Raw genomic sequence first — 22,169 nt, forward strand, 5'->3', positions numbered from 1 at the left:
CAGGGGTCCCCAGGGGCCGGCTGAGGTTGAGAGAGGAAATTATTTCTGGTAAGAATTTTTTTAACATGGAGAAACGGCTTTTTTTGCGCATCCCAAGCCGTTTACGCACACACCATCCCCACCCTCTCCAGCTTTCAGTGCCTCGTTTTGAACAGCGTTCACAACGGAGCACAGAAAAGCCATCTTGACAGCTGCTCATAAAAGCCTCAGCAGCAGAGCAAAGACCGGCAAAGCAAAGAACTCCACACTCCCACAAACACCGCTGGTGACAGCCTTATTTATTCCTTAGGGGCGGGATGAGGGCCGGCACAGCCCTCCCGCCGCCCTGCCGAGGCGGGCCCGCCCCTGCGTCGCTGCCCCTCCGCGGCGGCAGGAGGCGCTGCAGCGGCCGCGGCGCTCCGGGCGGCCCCGTTCGCTTCCAGACTCCACTCGGACGCCTCCCGAGGAGAAGCGGAAGCGGCGGCGGGCGGGGATCGGCCGCGGGTCGCGGTGAGTCCGGGCGGTCCGCGGGGGGCGGACGGGAGGGCGGGGGCTGCGGCGGGCCCGGCCGGCTGGACGGGAGCGAGGTCCGGCCGGACGCTGGGAGCGGGGCCCGGCCGGCGCGGGTGTGTGGCGGCGCCCGGCCCGGAGCGTTTCCCCCGCCGGGCCGGGGCTGCCGGCTCAGGAGCGGAGCCCGCGCCTGCCCAGCCCCGCGGAACCCTGCGGCTCCTTCCCCCAGAGCGGGCTCGGGGCTCGGAGCAGGGCCGGGGGTGCCGCAAAGGGGGCCTGCAGTGGGGCAGGGCGGTAATGGGGCTGAGGCGGCGGCCTGCACTGCTCCGGAACTGAAACTCTGCCGCAGTCTGAGGCCGGGCAGCCCGGGCTCTGAGATACGCTGGTTTACCTGTTTGGGAGCCTGGCTGGAATGACCTTGTGTTGCCTCGTAGCTCCCCGGGGAACGCCCTCGCGGTGCGGTGGGAGCGTGAGCTGCCCGTGGCTCTCGAGTTGTGGTCCCGCTTGTGTCGAGCACATCAGCTTAACGTGAGCTCTGTTCTTCCCATGGGGAGTGAAGATACAGAGTAAATTCTTCGGTAACATGTTAAAAGGATCATTTTCAAGATAGGTTACTATTTCTAAAAGCGACAGCTCTGTTTTCTAGGAGAGACTGGCAGTTTTTATATTTAACTATAATTTATTAACACGAGTAATAAATTATGACTTCAGTAGTGCTTTCCATCAATTTCGTCTGGTTTAGATAGGTCACGCTGAGTCTTTTCGTACTTAAACGGAAATCTCAGTGTAGGTGGGAGGAAAATGTTCTAATTATATCCCTGATACCTGGTAGTTAAAGCTTGCCGAAAGTATTTCTCTGTGTTTGCCTCTGATAAGTTCTGCATGCTGCAGAACTATGAGCTGTGTGGATTTTGTGTCTTAGATACCATTGACTGAGGGATAAATACAGTGTTGATTTGAAGCTTCAGTGAGGGACAGCTAGGAAAACATCTCCCATGCATTTTATGCTGTGTTCACCAGCTGAGTTAAAACTTGCAAGCAAACTGTTTTGCTTTTCCATTGTATGAAAAGACCATAAAACTAGTCCTTATAGTAAAAGAAGGAAAAAAGGTAATGCTGATAAAACGCATTGTATTATTTTCGTTGTAGATATTGTTTTGGGTATAAATCTTCCGCATTACCTTCAGCTTTTCCCAGCAGGTGAAGATTTGTGAAGCTCTATCAGACTCCATTGAATGGCAACCTGGCAAGACAGAAATGGCTTTTTTAGATTAGCTAAGCAAATACAAAAAGGTTTTAGATCCAGTCTGTGAAAACTGGTGATAAAAGATGCAGGGTATAAAGCTGTCAAAAAGAAAATGAAAGTAATTATAAGGTGGAGTGAAAAGAAGAAATGTTTTAATTGTTTCAGAATGTCTGCTTAATTCATTGTTTGTTTGTTTTCTCAGAGTCTCAGATTGTTCCACTAATGCCAGATACAAGCTTCATGCTTGTAGAGGTAGATGGTAATTAAGTCTAGCCCGGAGACTGTACCTGGCAGAAATGACATTTGTTCATAGCCATGCTTCTCCCTGCCTCTTGAAGTGCTTTCTGCCCTGGTATTTACTTTGTCCCCATTAGGCAGCACCTTAAATTCTCTTCAGATCTTTGGAGGAATATAAAAAGGCACAATGCATATCTCGGTGTGTTCTTGGTGTAGGGGGAACAGAGGCCAAAGAGCAGAGTTACTGCCAAAGTAAAGAATTGAATAGTGTTGTTCTTCTCACTAAAAATGCTTTCATTGTATTTGTTATTCTCAACAATTCCCAATCAATTGTATCTAGAAGTTAATAAACTGAAGAAAGGTTTGGGAAATTTTGGCTTGGGTTTGTTTTTTTGGTTATGGGAAAACCCATGGAATATTTTGGTGGTAAATACGGTATAGTACACTTCCGTTACTCACTAAAATTAAATCTGTTTTGACATACCTAAGTAGGATAAACTATGAATGTAACTGTGAGTGTGCCACCATCTAGTTTCCTAAGTAAGTTCAAGCACGAAAATACATAAGTGATTAGAGCCTGACAGCATTCTCTCTAAATAAAGAGAAATCACCTGGAAAGTTTCAAAACCCCCAAGGGCTGCTCTGCTCCAGCATCAGGAGCTCTTGATGGTGTCTGATGAGCTCTGAATGTTTTTTGATTCTGTTTGTCTCAAACGAAAATTCTTCTGTGAAGTCTTCAGGTTCACATGTTAGAATGGTAGGTACAGTGGTTATCCAAAAGGCTTGGAAGTCTTAATGGTTACTGCTATTAGAAAAAAAAAAATTACTACCTCAACAAAAAATTTGCAGCATGCTTGCAGACTTCTGTAAGAAACCAGAATTTGTTTTTTGCAGTTACAAGTTCTTCCCGAATCTCTTATTGCTATGGCTTGTCTAGACATTTGATAGCTTTTAAATGAAAGTGTTTATAGGTATTAATTAAAAGGAGTCTGCATAATTTCACATGTTCTGCCTGGATGAGGCCACAGTGATGATAGTTACAAATCTCATAATGGAAACACATGTTGCTTATCAGTTCTCAGTAGCCCATTAATTATTATGCCTGGGAATAAGTGTTGCAAGTATTGCTCCATAAAATTATCCAAAGTCACTCCACTGGTCTATCAGTCTCATGACTGAGAAATCTATACATGAAAAACTATTCTCAGTGAGAGACATTATTCTTGCAGGAGTTTGCTCTTCTGGTCTGAGTGTGCTAGCTCACATCAGCCTGATCACTTTGTAATGCAGCAGTGTAAATAGCAACATTGCACATGTTATCTAGTGAAGAAAGACTTCATTATGGTTTGAAGGGGGACTCCCTGTAGTCTTAACTCTCTTTTCTGGGGCATGACAGTTTGATCCTTAGGGCATTCCCACACTTCTGCAGCACAGGTAATGATCGGACAAGTTCTGCCCATAACCATTTGGCCTGGAAAGCGCCTCCCTTTCCGTTGTCAAACAATGCAGCTGTTGCCTTGGAGAGCGCAATCAGCCTTTGCTAGCCCAAGCACTGGGTACCTCGTGTGCAAGCTAAAGCCCATTATCTCTCTACCCAGTAGGTGTGATAGGATAGAGCTTTAGAAGAGGGCACTTCAGGCACATTACCAAACGTAGTTTAAGGCGTTCTCTGCCTGAGAAACTTCAGTCTAGCAAAAACAAGAATTACCATGCAGTGATCCAGTTTAATTTCAGTTGTTCCTAGATCTGAAAGCTAGATGTTGTGCAAAAAAAAAGGTATAGAGAGCAGTCTAGCAAAGTGTTTAATGTATTAAACTACTAACATTTAAGCAAAGGATAAGTTGTAAAGTCTGTGGTGTACACGAGGTATAAGTAAATACTTGGATACTGTTGTACTTGCATTTGACTCAGTTTTGTTTGGCAGAGGAAAAATAGCAACTGTTATCAATAGGAAGAAAAACTGATGTAGGCTTTGGGAGATTTTAGTATAATTTTGGGATACATACTAGTTTGGGTTTAAAAATCCATCCTCTTGCAGCCAAAACATTTTTTAAATTCCCCAAGGGAAGAACATGAAACGCTACTCCAGTAGGCTTGCAAATTGCCTGCTCCACCTTCAGTGGGGAGAAGACCTGTCATTAAACATTCAAAGTATACTTTTCTGTAGTTGGTTTTGCACTAGCACTGCTCTGTTCAAGCTTGAATCTGTGTTCCTGCTCTTAGAGGGTAAAATAACTGCCACAAGAAACAGAACTAATTCCTACTGCAGTAGTTAGAACTCATAGAGGAATTGTTTTAAACTAGGCTGGAGTAATCATGCCTTGGTTAATGGTCTGAGTAACAGCAGTATGGACTTTGTTTGGAAAATTGTGCCTTGCCCCACACTGATAAATATGTGTCGAGGAAGGACTTCCTCCACAGATAAGATGAAATGAATAAGAGTAGTAGGAGGAATCCTGTCTTAGATAAAACATGAACAAAGTTTAAAATCTGGCTCTTAAAACACCTTATTTAAGTTGCTTCTTTGTGCCTAATTTCCCAATTTAAAAAGAACCAATGATATTTGCACTTTTTTTTTAATGAACCACTCAGTCATGTGCTGACAAAAAGCTCTATGTAGAAGTGGAGTATATCACTGAATAAGGGGATTTTTGTGTGCAGCTGGGTTGTTGGCTGGTTGCAGTGACTCATTCATTAAAATGTCTCTGGTATAGGAGTTTTGTTTCTGTAAACTGAATGGACATACCTACTGTTTCTTAGAAACAATATAAAGGGGCAAAGAGCTCAACTATTGTTTAAAAAGTTCAAAAAATGTTCAACTAGTGAGATTATACCTACTCAGATCCTGTTTTCTTCCTCATAAGAGCAATATTTTAAATGGTGTGGTTTTTTTCCTAGTAACAGCCCAAGAGAAGAGTCACACGCTTCAGTTAATGTGTGAACAGAATTTGGGTTATTATATTTTTCACTGTGCGTCTTCCTGGATTCCTTTGTGACATTGCTAAAGGGATATATGTTCCTCTTCCCTTTTTTGTCCCAGTAAATATACCCTTGTGGCTTAGATTTATGTGAATTTGTCAGTCCTAAGCTGACCAGTGGATTCTAATATCCTGTGTACCAGCATTCCCACTCCATTGGCCCAATTTAGTTCCTATGATTTTTTTCGTGAAATGTGGCCTGTGGACTAATCATCTTCTACAGCAGTTATTGAATAAGTTATACTAGTTTAACAATGGAAATAAGTTGGGTTTTTTCTCCAGAAAGATCTACTGATGGCATTCTTAAAAAAAAAGTCTCTGTCACAGGGCGTCTTTATAAACCTTGATTCTTCTGCTTCTATTCTAAGTCACTGGGGGAGCTGCTCCCTTCATGGGATTAAATTGATCATGACATGGCTGAAGCTGCTGGTGAGAATGTACTTGGTGTTTAGTGTGTATTGCTGTTGTGCATAGGAGCCTTGATTAATAAAGCCTGTTGTGGGTAGATAATGTATAGGAATGATACATTGGGATGGAGAACAGTAGAAGTGAACATCGCTCCTTGAGTGCAGTTCCAGACAGCTCTGCTCCAGTGTTATTTCTGCATAAAGTGAGCATTGCTGACCTGTCTGCTGCAACTCAGAACTGTCAAACTGTGCTTTGAGGCTCTGTACCTTCATGGTATTTTGGAAATGTCAAGGACGCTGATCTTCAAATATTCCTTATACTTCTATGTATCTCAGCAAAATGGAAAGTTACATATTTACAGAACAAAATAAAAGTTCTGTTTTGATTCCAACTGTAGCTGAACTAAATATGGTAGCTTTACCTGTTTTGGTTTTGTTCAGTAGATCAGCCTTTTTTTTTTTTTTTTTTGAGATCTGGATAGTTGGGGGAAAAAAGCTCATGCAGTATTTCATAGACAGTATTGCCAGCTGTTTATCATGTAGATGGCCTAAAGTGCATTTCTGTGATGTTGCATCTGTTCAAAATACATTTCCAGTAAATGCTAGTTGAGACTTTGTGTGATTAGTATTTCTGTTGATGTAGTCTTCAGGTGTTGTATAATAAGTACCCAAATAAAACTACCTGTCTGTTGTCCTCCTATCCATGAACATGTTCTAAAAATGAATCGTGATATCAAATTCTGATAAAGGCAGGAAAATTTTTACTTTTGTGAGCTCGTGCTCAAGGTAACCGTGTTCATTCTGCTGACACAACCATCTGCAGTTGTGCTGCAAATGAACAATCCTTATCGATTAGCTCTTGATTAGAGTTGCATCCCTAATATATTTTAAATGACGTAATGATATTACAGTGAACTCAGTAAGTGAACATTACAAAATATTTTGCCTATACTGCTGTGCAAAAGAAAATCGAATCTGAGGTTAGTGGACTTGTTTTGTATGCCTGGCTCCATAACCTTCAGATTACTCATACTGCCTTGCAACTGGTGGTAATCTCTGTTTTTCAAAGAAATTTCATTTATAGAAAACTAATCACAGTAGGATTCTCAGAAAATGGTTATGACCATTAAAAACTCAAGGCAGTGGAAAATTTCTTGGACTTCTAGAACTTACATTTGTTTAGACCTTTTTTTAAAAGCTCCCACCTTCAGTGTAGAAACACTGGCCATCTGTTTGGGGATAGCAGCACTTTTTTATTTCATATCTATGAGTTCAACCTGCTTTGTGAGTAGTGTTTTAAAAACAGGCTTTAGTATGCCATTCACTGCTCTTCAGGGAAAGGCAACTTGTATCTTCCATTCTTACAATCGTGTGCGTTGTCCTCCCTGCCAGCTAGACTAGAAGAGGCAAAGGAGAGCAAGAACTCTGTTTGAATGCTAGTAATTTGTAGATAGCTTTTGAGCTGTGGAATTATTATCTTTATCTCATGTGTAGCTTCTTACCCAATTTAAAGTCCTGTTGGCAGTTCTAAAATGTTATCAGCAGTGCTGCATATTTGAATTTCATTTGCAGCAGAGCATCTGCTTGGTTTAGGTACTTGGACTTGTATTTTATTTGTGGACCTACTGAATTGATTTGAAACCTATACTGTGAATCACTGTAGACAGAAAATGTTAAATAACATTTATATACTGCAAGGAAAATATGGAATTGAGCTATTGTTGTCTAATAAAACGCGATTCTGTACAGCATTTTTTCATGCAAAGTCTATTTGAATGCCTTAGAAGTAAATAATGTGGAAGGGGTAAAGAGATGCTTTCAGTAAACATAGCAAGGACAAAGAGTATTCCTCTTTTTACAGAAATCAGGGAGTTAGATGAAAGAGATTACAGAAAGGGGGGGCAGGGGGAGTGTTTGAAGTATACTGACAGAGTGCAGTGTTCTTACCTATATATCACAAGATAAGTTAAAAAGATAACAGAAACTGGAAGAAAACCAAACCAGGGATTTTGAGTAGAACCAAATCTGTAACTGTTTCTGGTCAGAAATAAACTTTGCTCTTGACTGAAAAGGAAGGTATTTGAATATTTTAAATTAATACATCTTTTTGCCATCTTGCAGTGCATCTTTGTGTAGCACTTGATTAGCTACTATGAGCTTGCTACACAGTGATAGCAGTTGTGGAGCCCGAGACGTGGAAAGCGGCTGCTGTGCAGCCATGGCCAGTGCCTGCAGTGCTGGAGCCAAAGACGACGGCACAAGTGTCAGCAGTGGGACTGGAAACCCGCCAAGCTCTTTCACGGAAGAAACACAAGGATATGATGTGGAGTTTGATCCGCCCTTGGAAAGTAAATATGAATGTCCAATCTGTTTGATGGCTCTTCGGGAAGCCGTGCAGACACCATGTGGACACCGATTCTGCAAAGGCTGCATTGTCAAATCAATAAGGTAAAAGAAAATTTATGGAAGCTGCTTTTAAGAAGAAATTCACTTACCAGAGCAGTTTAAGGTCAATGTAAACTGAACAGAACTGGCCAAGGTTGCATTACCAGTGAGTGCTAATAGAACTCTGGAAATCTATGATTCACTAAAGATGCTTTCTAGTAAATACTATATATGGCCAAAATGTCATGAGTTTGGAGGTTTCATGAGCTTTAGATTTTACCATTTATACAAATTTTTCCAGGTTATGGATCTGAAAATTTGTTTGATTAAACTTTAAATAATAATTAGAAAAAGGAGCCACATCCTCCAAATAAATTCCATTTTTTGTCCAGGATTATAAAATCTCTCTTTTGCCTATGACTGTTTCTTTTAATAATTGCAGGAAACTACAGACAACACGGTTTCTTGGTGCAGATAAGGCAGTTCATGCTTTCAGTTCTTCACTTGAAATTAGCTGCTTTCTTATTGAGGTGGAAGAAAGAATGTGATGAGGAAATAGTCTTGGAAAAAGTCATTGAGACAGGAAATCAAGTGGCATATGAGGGAGTGGGAACAAGGTACACAGGCAAGAGCAGGCTGGACTTATAAAAATGGATGACAGAGCCAGGAAGACAGAGAGTGCACGTGTCCCACACGTGTCAGTGAGTATTGGATCACACTGATAGAAGGCTAGATATTGTGCTGTAGGATTTTTCCTTCTCAGCTTAAGCCAGTGTTTTTTACTTATCAATTGCTCACTTAGCTCAAATGTCACTTTGGTAGGAATATATATATTTAATTCTGTGTGAGCCATATATAGAATTGGTTAATTTCTAACCTTACTTCGCACACTTGTATAAAGATCATTAAACTGTTTTCAATGTTACTGTGTTTCTCCCTGGCATTTATTTTCAGCTTGAAAAATGGACAGTGCTTTCTTGATTGGTTTTTCATACCATTTGTCTGTAGTTCTTTTCCATTTCTTTTTCTCCATTTTGCCATTATTTGTAGCTTACTAAATGAATAGTATGCCAGCAGTGATGTTCCCTGAAGATGGTATTTTGTATGTTTTGTGGACTTCTCTGTAACTTCTGCTATGTAAATTCTCAGGAAGAATTTCTTTGTGGAAGGGGTTGTTAAGCATTGGAACAGACTGCCTAGAGGGGTGGTGGAGTCATCATCCCTGACGGCGTTCAAGAAATGACTGGACATGACACTGAGTGCCGTGGTCTAGTTGATGAAGTTGGGATCAGTTATTGGACTCGAATTATCTTTTTTCCAGCCTAAAAAATTCTGTCATTCTGCCACTGTTGGATCTAATCCTACTGTATTTTTTCTTAGCATCCCTTTTGGATCAAGGAGGGGGAAGTGTTGGAGCTGAGAACGAGAAGACAAATTTAATATTGCACTCCCTACTTATGATAGCAAATTCTTTCTAGCTAGTGCAGAAATTTGTGTGCATTTGTAGCGCAGTTCCTGTTAACATCAGTTTCATCAATATTTCTGAGAAAAGGATCCAGAAAATGCAGAACACCACCAGTGTTCATTCACCCTTGTCAAGTTACTCACCTGTGGATTCTTCAGAAGCAGCTGAGAGACATTCAGATCTTCACTAACTATACCATGAAATCCCCTGTTCCCGTAGTCCCTTGCCTTGTTCACTATATTCCTATTCCTGCGAGAAAAGTATATCAGGCCTTGCCCAACTGCATCACCTGGTGGTATACATGTTACCCAGGTTCATGGAAGAAGGCAAAAGGCCCCTGAACTTGTCAACCTTGACTGTTCCTTAGGCACAAGCAGTTGGCTTCACTTTCTGGCCTTTGCTTTGCACATTCCAACCCAAATTCTTTCAAGAGGATAATGTACATAATTTCATGCATGCTTGTAGGCATTACAAGACAGTTGTAATGATAAAGGCCGTTAAATTTTGAAATTCCTTACTTGCCCTCTCTTAGCTTGCTGTTTGTTGGCAGTAGCAGTTTTATACTCTTCTTTAACTTGGCTATTTCTGGAAGAAAGAACATAAATCTTTGAACCTTCTCTTGAGATTATGATGTCTATAAATTCTGAAGGTAAATCAGTACTTAAATATAGTGAGCTTTAGAAATGTCTATGTTGCAGTCATGGCAATCATTTCAAAGACAACAGAATTCCTATGTTGAAAACTGAGGGGAAGATGACTAAAAATTGCCAAAAATGGGTGTCTCATTTCCAGTTTTTCAGATCTTTACGAGCTAAAGTGATCTTGTTTTCTAATCCTTATGCTCCTGCTGGTGAACTGCACAGTTACAGTCATTGGTTAGAATTTACAGGACTGAGTGAGAAACTGGAGCGAACCCAAGCTCAGAACACATCTCGCAGTAGGAAGAGAAACTTCCTTCTTCTCCAGGCGTGGGAAATGGTTTCTCTTCCTTTTTAAATTAACAGAGTATTTTCTCTGCTCAAAGTTTTACATCTCCAAACAGTTTCAATGACCAAAAGCTTTTGCTTCTTTTACACCCTTTGCTTATTTTACTTCATTTTTATAAATAGTGCTGACAGTTTCAGTGAATACTAAACATAGGTTGAAAGCATTTCTTTCCTTGGAGACTGGATCATCACTGCAATATTTCAGTTTTTTCATTGATGGTAAAAGTTTTCCCTCGTTCCCCAATGAAATCTCTCTTTGGAGTACAGTTTGAGTGAATGCTTGTGAAAGCAGAGCAGACAGCATAAAGTGCCAGACCTCCCTGAATCCCCGAAGGGCTGAAGACGTGCTTAATTGGTATCCATGGACCAAGCTATTGATGTTGATTATGTGGTGTCTACAGTACAATATCGATTTGGACTATGTGTACAGTACCATATTGATTGGTGTCATTGAGAAGCTTCTATGGAACGAAAATGGAAATGGGAAGTGATTTCTACATTCTCTAAGTACTGGGTTTTTTTCATTAAGTCATTGTCAGCCTTTGTTTGATCAGGAAAAAATTACTCCTGTTTATTTCTCATTTCCCCACTGTCTAGCTCAAGTGAACACAGGGATTAAGGATTTTAAGTGATGAAGGACATACAAACATTTCTTGAATAATCACTTCTTCTGCCTTAGACAAACAATTATAGTTGTTCATGTTGAAGTTATGGCTGCAAATAGAAAAAAAAATGGAAAACCTTTTCAAAACTGGACTCTTAGATCTTACAATGTGAGGGACATGATTAGACCAGATGGATTTGATCACAGTAAATGTTTACCTCCCAGAAAGTCTTGGCATCTTTTTAAATAAAGCTGTCTGAAGTGCTTAGAAGTGCTTTAAGTCATGGTAGAGAAGAATTCTCGCTTATCTACCTAAGGAACTACAAATAATGTTTTACAAATGTTGCTGTAAACAAAATACTCGATTAGAAATTTTAGAAGAACTAAGTTCAGGTGCAGTAGGTAATTAAATTTCACTCTAGTCTTTCTTCTCTTTTGTCAAAGCTGACTTAAGGTTTGTAGTAGAGCTTGCCAAATACCAGAACTTCTGTTTATTAGAAAAGCAGAATTGTGAGCTGACAAGGGGCGGCAGGAAAAGCTTTGGGTACTAGCAATCTGTCGAACAGCTGGCATGGCTGCAGTTAAAGTGTATACCAACTGATTCAGCTTCTAGGCTAAGCCACTCAGTTGTTAAAATCATGAAGCAGGCTTTTTCTGCAAACAAAATTATTCTCGCTTTACTCTTTATATACCTGCATTTTAATTTCAGTGAAAATTATAGGAATATTTATTGTACTTTGTAGCAGATGGTTATTGTTTTACAGGTATTGTTGTGAGTGGCAGAGTCCAATGTGATAAATAGTTCCAGCACAGGAAATCCTTCACTGTAATAAAGTTAGAACTGAGGTGCATAAACTCAGTTCTGTGATAGGAAATGTATGGCAGTGTCTTTGTCTGCCAATGCATCTAAGCAGTATTTTAAGCACAATCCTCATACTTGTAAATAATATTTGAAGCCTCTTTAATATACTACAGTGAGTTATTGCTCTTTCCTTACTATACTTTCCTACACTGGAAAATTGCCATGCATTCTTATTTCACCCTTTGTCTGCTATTATTTAAGCTGGGGAACTGGTAACCATTGTTTCACATTATTCTGTTGTTGACTGTTATTATACATGATTAGCTTTGCCGTGTAGAAATGAAGCTGCTGTCTTATCAGCAGGCCTACTGGGCGATCTTTATACTCTATTAAACAGGGTGTTTGTAATCAAGTTATACCTGTGAAAACTGATTTCCTGTAGGTTGTAAAGTGAAAGAACATTTCTGGGTTGTGCAAAGATAAGCACACTGATCATAGCTCAGGGAGCTCTGAAACAAAATGGCAAGCTGGGTATTTTCTTCCACTTATTTGGGAGTATGACTACCAGGCCTGTGGTGAGCGAGCTCTTACAAGTAAAACCTGTGAAAGGAAGTTCACTGCCTCTTTTTGAGGTCTCAGCTTTACCTCCACTTCCTCTAGCAGCATTGCTGGTTGAGTTGCTGAGCAATTATTTCCTTTTCCAACAAAGAACATAAATTCCCTCCTAGTCTCCACAGCCCACTAGGTTCTCCTTCCCTTCATGCGTGCAAGCGGTGACAACGATCTGGCCTTTGATCCTTGCACCACAAGTGGTCTCTGACATTTTTCTGCCCCATATATTTTTCCATTGTATTGCTGTTTCCATTAGCATTTCAGCTCAGAGCTTTGATCCCTCATGCCTTTTTAACTGCCTTACTTAATTGTGAATCAATATGTTAGCCTACTGCTTTCAGAATGAGCTGATAATGGAAAATTTGATGGAGGCTATCCCTTTTTTTGCTCCATTTCTAATGATTTTTGTGTTTAAATGTAGATAGACAGAAACTGATGAACTGAAATTTTAGTTACCTTATGCAAGTTGCATGCATCCATGTTCCACCATCATGTTCCAAAGTTTTGCCAGTTAGCACTTCCAATCTGTTTGCTGTTAAAATTACCTCAAATGCAACATTCAGTTCCAAAGCCAGTAATTTTCATAGTTAGTAGTAATTTTCATGTCTGGAGCTTTTTCACCCTTATTTGCTGTATAAATAAACAAATGGAAGGATAAGCAACTGTTCAAATGGTCGCACAACAAAAACAGCAAAATGAGCTGTATGAGAAGTAATGCCAAATAAATGAAGTAAATCTGGAAGAAAAGAAAATTTTACTTTCTCTCTTGGCTGCCATCACCTTGGATGTTTATAAAGTGTGAATGAAATTAGAGACAGTCCAAGAACATTTAAAGAATTGTTTTGAAATAGTATGTGAAACATACTTTGATGTTTGAGCTATGTGAAGTATTTACAGAAACAGGACTGTTAGTTCTTAATTTCTTTACTTCCTCCTCAAGTTTATTTCCAGAGTACCTAACATGGCATTTGTACAAAAAAACCCACATATTGAGTTAGAAAAGGGCTGCAACCCCAGTCCTGCCACTTCTAGTGAAACTGTGTTGTCAGCTTTCCTGGTGTACGTTGTGTACTTCCTGGTCATTACCCCATAAATGCCATTGCTTTCAAAGACTTTCTTACTGTCTTATAGTTTGGTCACTAATATCTTATTACTGTAAAAATATTTTAAATTAAAGGCTTGGAAATGTCTTGGAAATACTGGAATATCTTTTTCCTTCCTTTTCTGCATTATAGAGATGCAGGTCACAAATGTCCAGTAGACAACGAAATTCTGCTTGAAAATCAACTTTTTCCTGACAACTTTGCTAAACGGGAAATCCTTTCATTAATGGTGAAGTGTCCCAACAAGGGCTGCACTATGAAGATGGAGCTGAGGCACCTAGAGGTGAGAATTAGTTTTGAAACTGGTTTTCATGGACAAGTAAAATAGATGGTCATACCTGGTACTCATTTATGCTGATTCAATGCATTGTTCTTTCAAGACTATGGCTACACATATTTGGGTTTTCGTGAGTCTTTTATTGTAGGTAGGTGAACATTGTAGTGCATGAAAATTGTACTAATGCAGCATTCTGTTTAGTATCATTCATGTTTGTCTTTTGATCAGTTGTATCTGTACTTCACACAAGTTTCTTAAAGTTACTTTAATATTCCCTTAAAATAGCTACATGTATTAATTGAAATTATGTTACTTTGCAAAATAATAGATGCAGTTAAAAGGATAAATATAAAACTGAATTTTTACCTGAGAGCCTTCTTAAAGCTCTGAATATGTGAAGCCCTGATCTTAGTAATTGGACAGTAATGGGCTGTTGATTAAGTCAGCATAAGAGTATAAGGATTTCCTTGCATGAAGGAAAGATTGCAATTTGTTTGTCATGTATTGTGCTTTCTCTTGAAAACGGATGAGATGATAGTACCTGTTTCTCCTATCAAATCTCTCTTCTGTCCTTTTGTAGGAACACCAGTTACAGTGTGAATTTTCCACTGTGGAATGCCCACAGTGCCAAGGAACCTTCCAGAAGAACCGCCTGAAAGAGCACGTGACTCAGGAGTGTCCAAGGCGTCAAGTGTGTTGTCCAAACTGTGCTACGTCTATGGCTTATGAAGATAAAGAGGTACTTAGCAGGAGTCTCAGTTTTTCAACCTTCATTCACAGGGGTTTGCTTGTAAATAGAGCATCAGTTTAAAAAAAAAAAAAAGGCAACAAAGCTTTTGGTCTAGAAGAGCACTGTCGGCTGCTGCACAGATGAGAAGCTACAAACTCAGGACATTCGCCTAGAACAGGAAAAGGTGGGGAGAGATGGTTCTTAAATACAAACTTTTTGGGAACCTTGTGGTTCAAGGAAACTTGTGAAAGAACCATTGATCTTTGGCCACCAGAGAGGCTGGCATCAACTGCTAAATGAATACAAAAGGCAGTATTTACATTTGCTGTTTTTATGCCCGGGAGAAAGGATATATCAGGAGATAAATCTTTTGGGGACCTCTGTTAACACACAAGACCACAATAATTTCCGAGTTCTTCTCCTGGTTCTGCATTTTTTGCTGGTGCAGTACTGAGGATAATACTTTACTTTTTCTGTTTCCATTTCTTAATCTCTATGTGGATGTGGTTTATCTCAAGGACTGTTAAATTTTATGAAATTCATGTTGTGAATTGTCAAACAAAAGTACCTTGTATAGTTGAACAATTAAAAAAAAAATCTTTCATATAGTTCCACTGCAATTGAACATGTATTTTAGAAACTTCTGGTTAAATTCAAACTTCTTTGGAGCATAAGAGCTTTAGGAAATAAAATATCTGCAACTTTATGAAGCTCTTGTGTAAGTGCAGGAAAAAACAATAATAGAAAACATAGTGCTCAGGGTAAGGGGATTGACTTTGTTTCACAGTTGCATACTGCTAAATGCAAAATTTGAAATGTAAATAAAAAATTGATGTCTGATCAGAGGTGATTAGCCCTCTCCTAAATTGTATAACTTGATAGATTCTTTCTTTCCTCTCTTTTTCTGCTTGATCACTAAGCTTCATGACCAGACCTGCCCACTTGCCAATGTATTTTGTGAATATTGCAACACAGTGCTAATCAGAGAGCAGGTAAGAGACTACCTTCTTCTGTGTTTAGTCTGGGTCACGTGTGTTGTATTTACATTGCCTATTTAATATGAATTTAAACTTGGAGAAATAGTTTGTCTACTACCTAATAAATCTCTACCTGTCTCCCTCTGAAAATGTCCAGTACAGGTATAATACTATTTTAAATGCTGCTCCAGCTCACCGTTGCAGTCTGGTAAGACCTCTGTAGGATTTTTGGCTGCACATCATATTATTTAGCTGTACTGCTTCTTGAGAGGGGACATGCTGGATGTTTTTTAATTGAGGTTAAAATGTATTTTATTACATTATACATATATTATATATATATTATATATATATTATACATTATATATAAATATACATTATACATTAAAATGTACTATTATTAGGATGTATTGAATGGAGGTTAAAAAATGGGCAGAGAGGGAAGGTATTTGTATTGGAAAGCCACTGTTGGGAAGTGGCTATAAGTAGTTCACTATGAAACTGCAGATGCTGACTGGAAATCTGCTTCTCCATTATTACTGTAGTAGCCATTATTATTTCTTCTATTCAATAATAACTTCATTGACAGAAAAATGATAGATGTTATTTAATTTGCAGCCTATCCTTGTTTGAATGGGATGGCAACTGTTGAATATCATGTCAAATGATATTGAGTGATCATGTCAAATTGCACAAATACTCTGAAAAGCAGGATTGAGCTTAGTAATGACAAAGGCAAAAATATGTTGTTAGGTAGGATAATCAACTGCAGAAATGGGGAACAGAGAATGCTAAACTTGCTAATGGTTCAGATTTAATGGCTGACCTGTGTTAAACTTGTGTTCTGCTTCATTGTGATATTTAAACAAGGCAAACATATGGGGTTGTATAAAGAGGTATTTTGCCTGTGAAGCCTAGAATTATCCTTTGTTCTGTTTAGGGCTCGTAAGGCATCAGCTGAAGTTGTCATGCTTTTGAGGTGGGGATGGGTAGGGTGAGTCCAGAGCAGTGAGATGACTGGATCTGGAAAATACAGGAAAATTGAAGTAACTTGAGGTTTTTGACGAAGGAGATAATGAAGAGAGTATGTAGAAGTAGTTCTTCAGAAAGGAAAGAAATTAACTGTGATCTGTCTTGAGGATAGGTTAGCAGTGAAAGGCTTTTGGTCTAGCAAGGAAACTTGAATGCTTTCTGATGCCTGATGTAAGAACAAAGTCAATGAATTGTTAAAGGGCATAGTAGTGGGATGTAGAATATTTATCATCAGCTAATATTTTTGTTCAAAACTTCCATATTCCTATGAGAAATTACGTAGGTATAAACAGATCTGACTTCAGAACTTCTGTTCAGAATCCATCCAGCTGTATCCTTTTTGGATGTTATAAAAGCACACTCTTGAAGAAAAAGTAATAGCAAATCTTATTTGTTTTAGATGCCTAACCATTACAACAATGACTGTCCTACTGCCCCAGTGCCATGTTTTTACAGTGCCTTTGGATGTCCTGAAAAGGTAAGCCTTTAATGAGAATCATGAGTTGCAGACTTTGTCTGGGTTTTTTTTAATTGTGTTTCCCTATTCTTATGTCATTCACCAGCCCAAATCCTTAGTGATTTGTGGGTTTGTCTTTTGTTTCACAACTGCATGTTGATACATTGTCTTTCAAAATTGGCTTTTCAAATTTTAAAAACTGTGAACTATTTGCTTGGTGAACTTGCTTTTATTAATCCATGACTGACTGTTTTCTCAGCTTTCATGTCAATAAAGTAGCTTCCAGCATTTCTTCCAAAGCTGTGGCTGGATACACTTGTGGCTCTTAGAGTTCTATAAAGAAAACCAATTTTATTAAATTCTAAAACTATTAAACTGGATACTCTTATTTCCAGTTGTTCGCTACCTCTTTGTAAAAATGGATCTTTCTCCGTACAACAGAGAATTTTAGCAATTCAGTGAAGGGAATACAGTGCTGATTTAGAGCACAGAAAAAAAAACTAAATGTGTGTTTATCACTAACAGTCTTTCACTACGTCTTTGTTTTGAGTTGAACAGTGTTATTGAAAGTGTACAGCATAATTAATGATGGTTTAACAGGGAAATTATTACTCCTATGAAACATCAGTCTTTTTATCATGAATGCTCATTAACAAGAAAGTAACCCTGAAGATACACATAATGCTTGCTTTTGGAATATTTATCAAGAATGTTTTCAGTATAAGATACTCCATATTTCTTCATATCTTGTTTTTACTTTCAGGTGCACAGTTTGAAATACGCTGTTTCTATTTCTCATTGTATGTAGTACTGAAATACCTCATGTCTTTCATTCAGAATTGCCTCCATTTGAAGTGTAGGTTTAAAATGTGATTTAAAATGTGATTTCTGGTTACGTTTGTTATGTTCCTAATGCCACATCTCTTAAATTCTAGATGCAAAGGAATGAACTGGCACGACACATGCAGGAGTTCACTCAGGTTCACATGAGAATGATGGCTCAGAGTTTTCAAAATATCAGTGTCACTGCTACAAATCCTGTACCCTTCATCAATGGCCTACCCTTTGAGCCTGCCCTCTTCTCACACGTGTCACATGCCACATATGATTGTAATCCAGAAGTTGAAAACTTCAAAGAAACTATTCAGCAATTGGAAGGTCGTCTGGTAAGACAAGATCACCAAATCAGGGAACTCATTGCTAAAATGGAGACCCAGAACACTCACATGGCAGAACTCAAACGTACTATCCGAAGTTTGGAGGGAAAGATCACTGAAATGGAGGCCCAGCAATGTAATGGTATTTATATCTGGAAGATTGAGAACTTCAGTGGACTTCAGAAAGCCCAGGAAGAAGAGAGACCTGTTGTGATGCACAGTCCTGGCTTCTATACTGGAAAGCCTGGGTACAAGCTGTGTTTGCGCCTGCATATCCAATTACCGAATGCTCAGCGCTGTGCTAATTTTATATCTCTGTTTGTCCACACTATGCAAGGAGAATATGACAGCCATCTGCCATGGCCTTTCCAGGGCACGATACGACTTTCTATTTTGGATCAATCAGAAGGCCCGGAAAGGCAGAATCATGAAGAAGTAATGGAAGCCAAGCCAGAGTTACTGGCCTTCCAGAGGCCGACAGTTCACCGCAATCCAAAAGGTTTTGGTTATGTGACTTTCATGCACCTGCAAAATTTGAAACAAAGAACCTTCATAAAGGACGATACACTTCTGGTGCGCTGTGAAGTTCTAACGCGTTTAGATTTGAACAGTGTCCGCAGAGAAGGATTTCAGGCTCGCAGTACTGATGGACCTATGTAGCCTCTAAGTCTTACCCAGAGGAATGGAGCCACTAGTTATGTTCTTCCACCACAGATTATAAGAGTGCTTCATTGTCCATGTAGGCTGTGTTTGTGAAAGGTCATAGTTACAAGCATAATTGATCTTCACCTCAGTGGAACTTTCTAGTTGCTTGTATTGGTTTTTTTTTTCTATGAGGTCATGTACTTAAATATTTGGTATGGTTCTCTATTAAAATAATAAGCTACTTTTGTAGCAAGCTAACTAAATGAAGTGTTGTTAATCAAAACTTAAATGCCTAAAGGAAAATCCTATTGCAGAACCTGTATGTCTCTGGTAAAACATAAGTCATATTGAGAAGTCCTGTAAGTCTTTTCACCTCAGTGCCTCAGAATAGATACTGTCACAGTGAAATAGCTAAATTAATAAAGATGAGGGAATTTTTTGTTTGTTTTTCACAGAGCTTGGGAAACTTGAGACAGTTTCTATATTGACTAATTTAGAATTCTGCATTGGCTATGCTTTTCTTGAAATCTGAAGTCAAGACTTTGCTCACGTCACCTAGGGTTCAGGTATGCTTTGGCCCTTCCCTTCTGTGGAGTTAGCTTCAGGAAGTGGCATGCTGATGTACAGTCGATGGTAGTATTTCCAAAAGACATGTGGTAGTGTTGTGGATAAGGCTAAATGACTATGAGCTGAGTTCACTCAAGAAATATTTGTAATGTGGTCTGCAAGTGCCTTCCTAATTCTCTTTACTTGGATAAGTCTTTCTGTAAGTGTGTGCTCTAGGCCCAGAGTGGGAATCACAACTGACAAGAGATATAAAAGTTTAGCATTTGAATGACATACCTTTGTGCTGGTGTACTTCCTAGTGCTGGACATTTTTCAGCTTGTGAGTAGAAACATGAGCAAAGGGATGCACTAACTAGGTAGGGTGATGCAGGATGTCTTTTGCTGTTGTTGAAACCTGAATTAGTACCAAAGGTGAACCTGTGACCTGCATCTATTCGTGTGATCTCTTGGTGTTGTGCGTGACATACGACCTGTGTCACCTCCAATGAATTCTCAGTGGGCAGCTGGCCATATCAGCATCCAACTGTTGTGGATATTTCCTGTCCCTTTAAACAATAAGAGCTGGGCCACACTCAGCAATTTGGAGAGGAAGGAAAACCTATTAGTTCAACTGTGTGAGGAAAAATTGCAGTCCTGTTTGCTCTTAAGAAGAAAATGTGGCCTCTATAGTTACTCATTTATCAAACACTAGATTCACTATGTCAGGGATTCATGAGCTTCCTAATGTTGCGTGTATTACTGTTTTCTGTACTGACTGTATGCCACATAAATGTTAGTTTTGACTGGTCAAAGCTGAGTGGTTCAGTTTCACTGGTGCTAAAAACTTTTTAACATACCGTGGTGCTGATAAAGTTGTGAATCTTGTCTTTAAAAGGAGGGAAGAAAAAAGTTTTGTTCACCTCATAACCTAAGCCGATATTCTGATACAGAAGAAAGAACTAAACGATTCATAAGCATATGTGCATTATTTATCCAAGCTAGTGAAACGACCTAGACTGCCGCTTAGAAAATAAGGAAGAGAATTCCAGCTATTTGGCCTCATCAAAACAATACCATGAGTATCGTCAGTGGGGAAAGGGCATATGGTTAATACATACAAGAGTAAAGAAAGACTACTGAAGCATACTGATTTGGGAGGATACTCTGCCTGCCTGCGTGAGATATAAAAGTTCTTGGACCCAAGCTACCATGTTCATAATATCCAGATGAGTTAAATTTCTTCTGCAGGTAGAACTTTTTAGATGAAGAGGGATTGTGTTCAATGGAGTGTTGTCACTATTGAACCATGAATTTCCTGGCTAATGCTAAATGCAGTTGGTCACTGACAACTTCAGTGTATTCTCTGTTATTAGGGGAGGGGTGAGCATATATTACTCAAAATAGGAAAAGATCCTTGCTTTAAAACTGTAGGCTTAAGCTTCTTATGTAGTCTTGAGAATCAATAGCCTCATCCTATTAGCTTTGTTGTTTCAGTGTCTTCAGTTAGAGAATGCCTACTTAAACCATTCTTAACCAAGAGCTGTTAATGTACAAGGCAGTGCACAGACCCACTGTATACAGAAGGTGCTGTACACTGGTTCTCCACTTTGAAGCTATGTTAGTTATCCGTATTTTTCTCAAGATGCTCAAAAACTGCCATCCTCTCCTTTTTTTCCCCCCTTCTCTTTTTTGGGGGGCAGGGGGGGCAGTCAGAAGAAACACTTGTAATTAGAGAGCTTCTTCCTACCCTAGGTCCTTTTTCAACTCTAGTGGTAATAAAACCGTCCTTGCTCTGTGTTCAGATTGTTTCTACCCAAGACCCACTAAGTGCATTAACTCTTCCTTTGCTTTTGAAGATTTGCACTCTGAATGGAATTTTTGCTTTGAGCCATATCTGCAAGATCAGATGTACTTCAGCCTCTGAGGAGGAAGCTCAGTTTGGTGGCAGAGTTTTAAGTGATTCAGGTTAATACAATAGCACAAGCCAATAGGGAATAGAAGGCTACTGCATGTATAGTACTGCACTGGCCACAGTAATATTGAATGCTTTATTCACTGCTGCTATTCTACTGGTTTTGTATTTTTATATACCCAGTAGAACTCTTAAAGATGTCAAATTACTGTAATGCCAGAGTTTTACATGAGACTTTCAGTGCTAATTTGCTAAGTATCAGATCTTATTGTCATAAAAACACATTGTAAATGTTAATGAAATATTTATTCATAATATTCATATACTTGCTCCATTTTTCTCTTTCCCCTTTCTCCAAGTCTCTTCTTATGAGAACTCATTTTACCATGGTGGATTGAGGTCTAACTGCTAGAACTGTTTAAATGGAAGCAGAAAGGTATGCAGCTCTGAGAGTTGTCTCTAAAAAAGAAGTATGGGAATTTAACCCATTTCCTGTGTAATTCATTCAGCAATGGAGTTCTTTGGTTCTGTAACTCAAAGCTTTGCAGCATCACTGAATCTCAAGGTGGTTTAAAAAGCAGCTAAGCTTCTTTTCCAGTTTTCTGTTGTCTTTAATGTTTTCTAAGTCAGCCACTTAATATGTGTATTTGCAAAGCTGCTATGGCACAAATTTACCAGTAATAATATATTACAAATATGTTATCTTTTTGCCTCTGAATGTCTTCACCTGCAGGGCAGGGAAAATTATTTTAGTAAAAATGTTGGTATGTGATGTATATGTGGGAGCTCAGATAATGTGAGATGTATAGACTTGTTTTTTAAGTGGTCTCATGATATGTCTGGTTGTGTTTGCTGTCAAGGGATTAAACTTGCTAATGAAAAAATCAGGATGACCTTTCTATTCTTATTTAGAGATGGTGATAGAACGAATACATTTATGATGGATTTTAAAGATTATTCTGGGTTCAGTGTTAAAGGTTTATATAGGGTTGTCTTTGAACAAAAGGAGTACTTTCCTTTTGTTTCCCTTGGATGTATTGATCAGTAATTTAATATATTTTGTAATAATGCACAGCAATATTTCTGACAGAACTTTAAAAAATAAACTAAGTAAACTGTGCA

At 39.0% G+C, this 22,169-nt stretch overlaps 1 protein-coding gene across 1 annotated transcript; it reads left to right on the top strand.

The window, feature by feature from the left end:
- Nucleotides 1-394: 394 nt before the first annotated feature.
- On the top strand, nt 395-21,928 carry TRAF6 (TNF receptor associated factor 6). The gene is made up of 7 exons (XM_027882181.1): nt 395-489; nt 7,479-7,805; nt 13,447-13,597; nt 14,172-14,330; nt 15,242-15,313; nt 16,731-16,808; nt 17,723-21,928. Exons 2-7 carry the CDS (start codon nt 7,510-7,512, stop codon nt 18,602-18,604), a joined length of 1,638 nt encoding a protein of 545 aa, XP_027737982.1. The 5' UTR covers nt 395-489; nt 7,479-7,509; the 3' UTR covers nt 18,605-21,928.
- Nucleotides 21,929-22,169: the final 241 nt, after the last annotated feature.

Source organism: Empidonax traillii, unplaced genomic scaffold (assembly GCF_003031625.1).
Source record: "Empidonax traillii isolate 1590-97213 ecotype Southwest subspecies unplaced genomic scaffold, ASM303162v1 scaffold103:size1334136, whole genome shotgun sequence".
NCBI classification, from domain to species: Eukaryota; Metazoa; Chordata; class Aves; order Passeriformes; family Tyrannidae; genus Empidonax; species Empidonax traillii.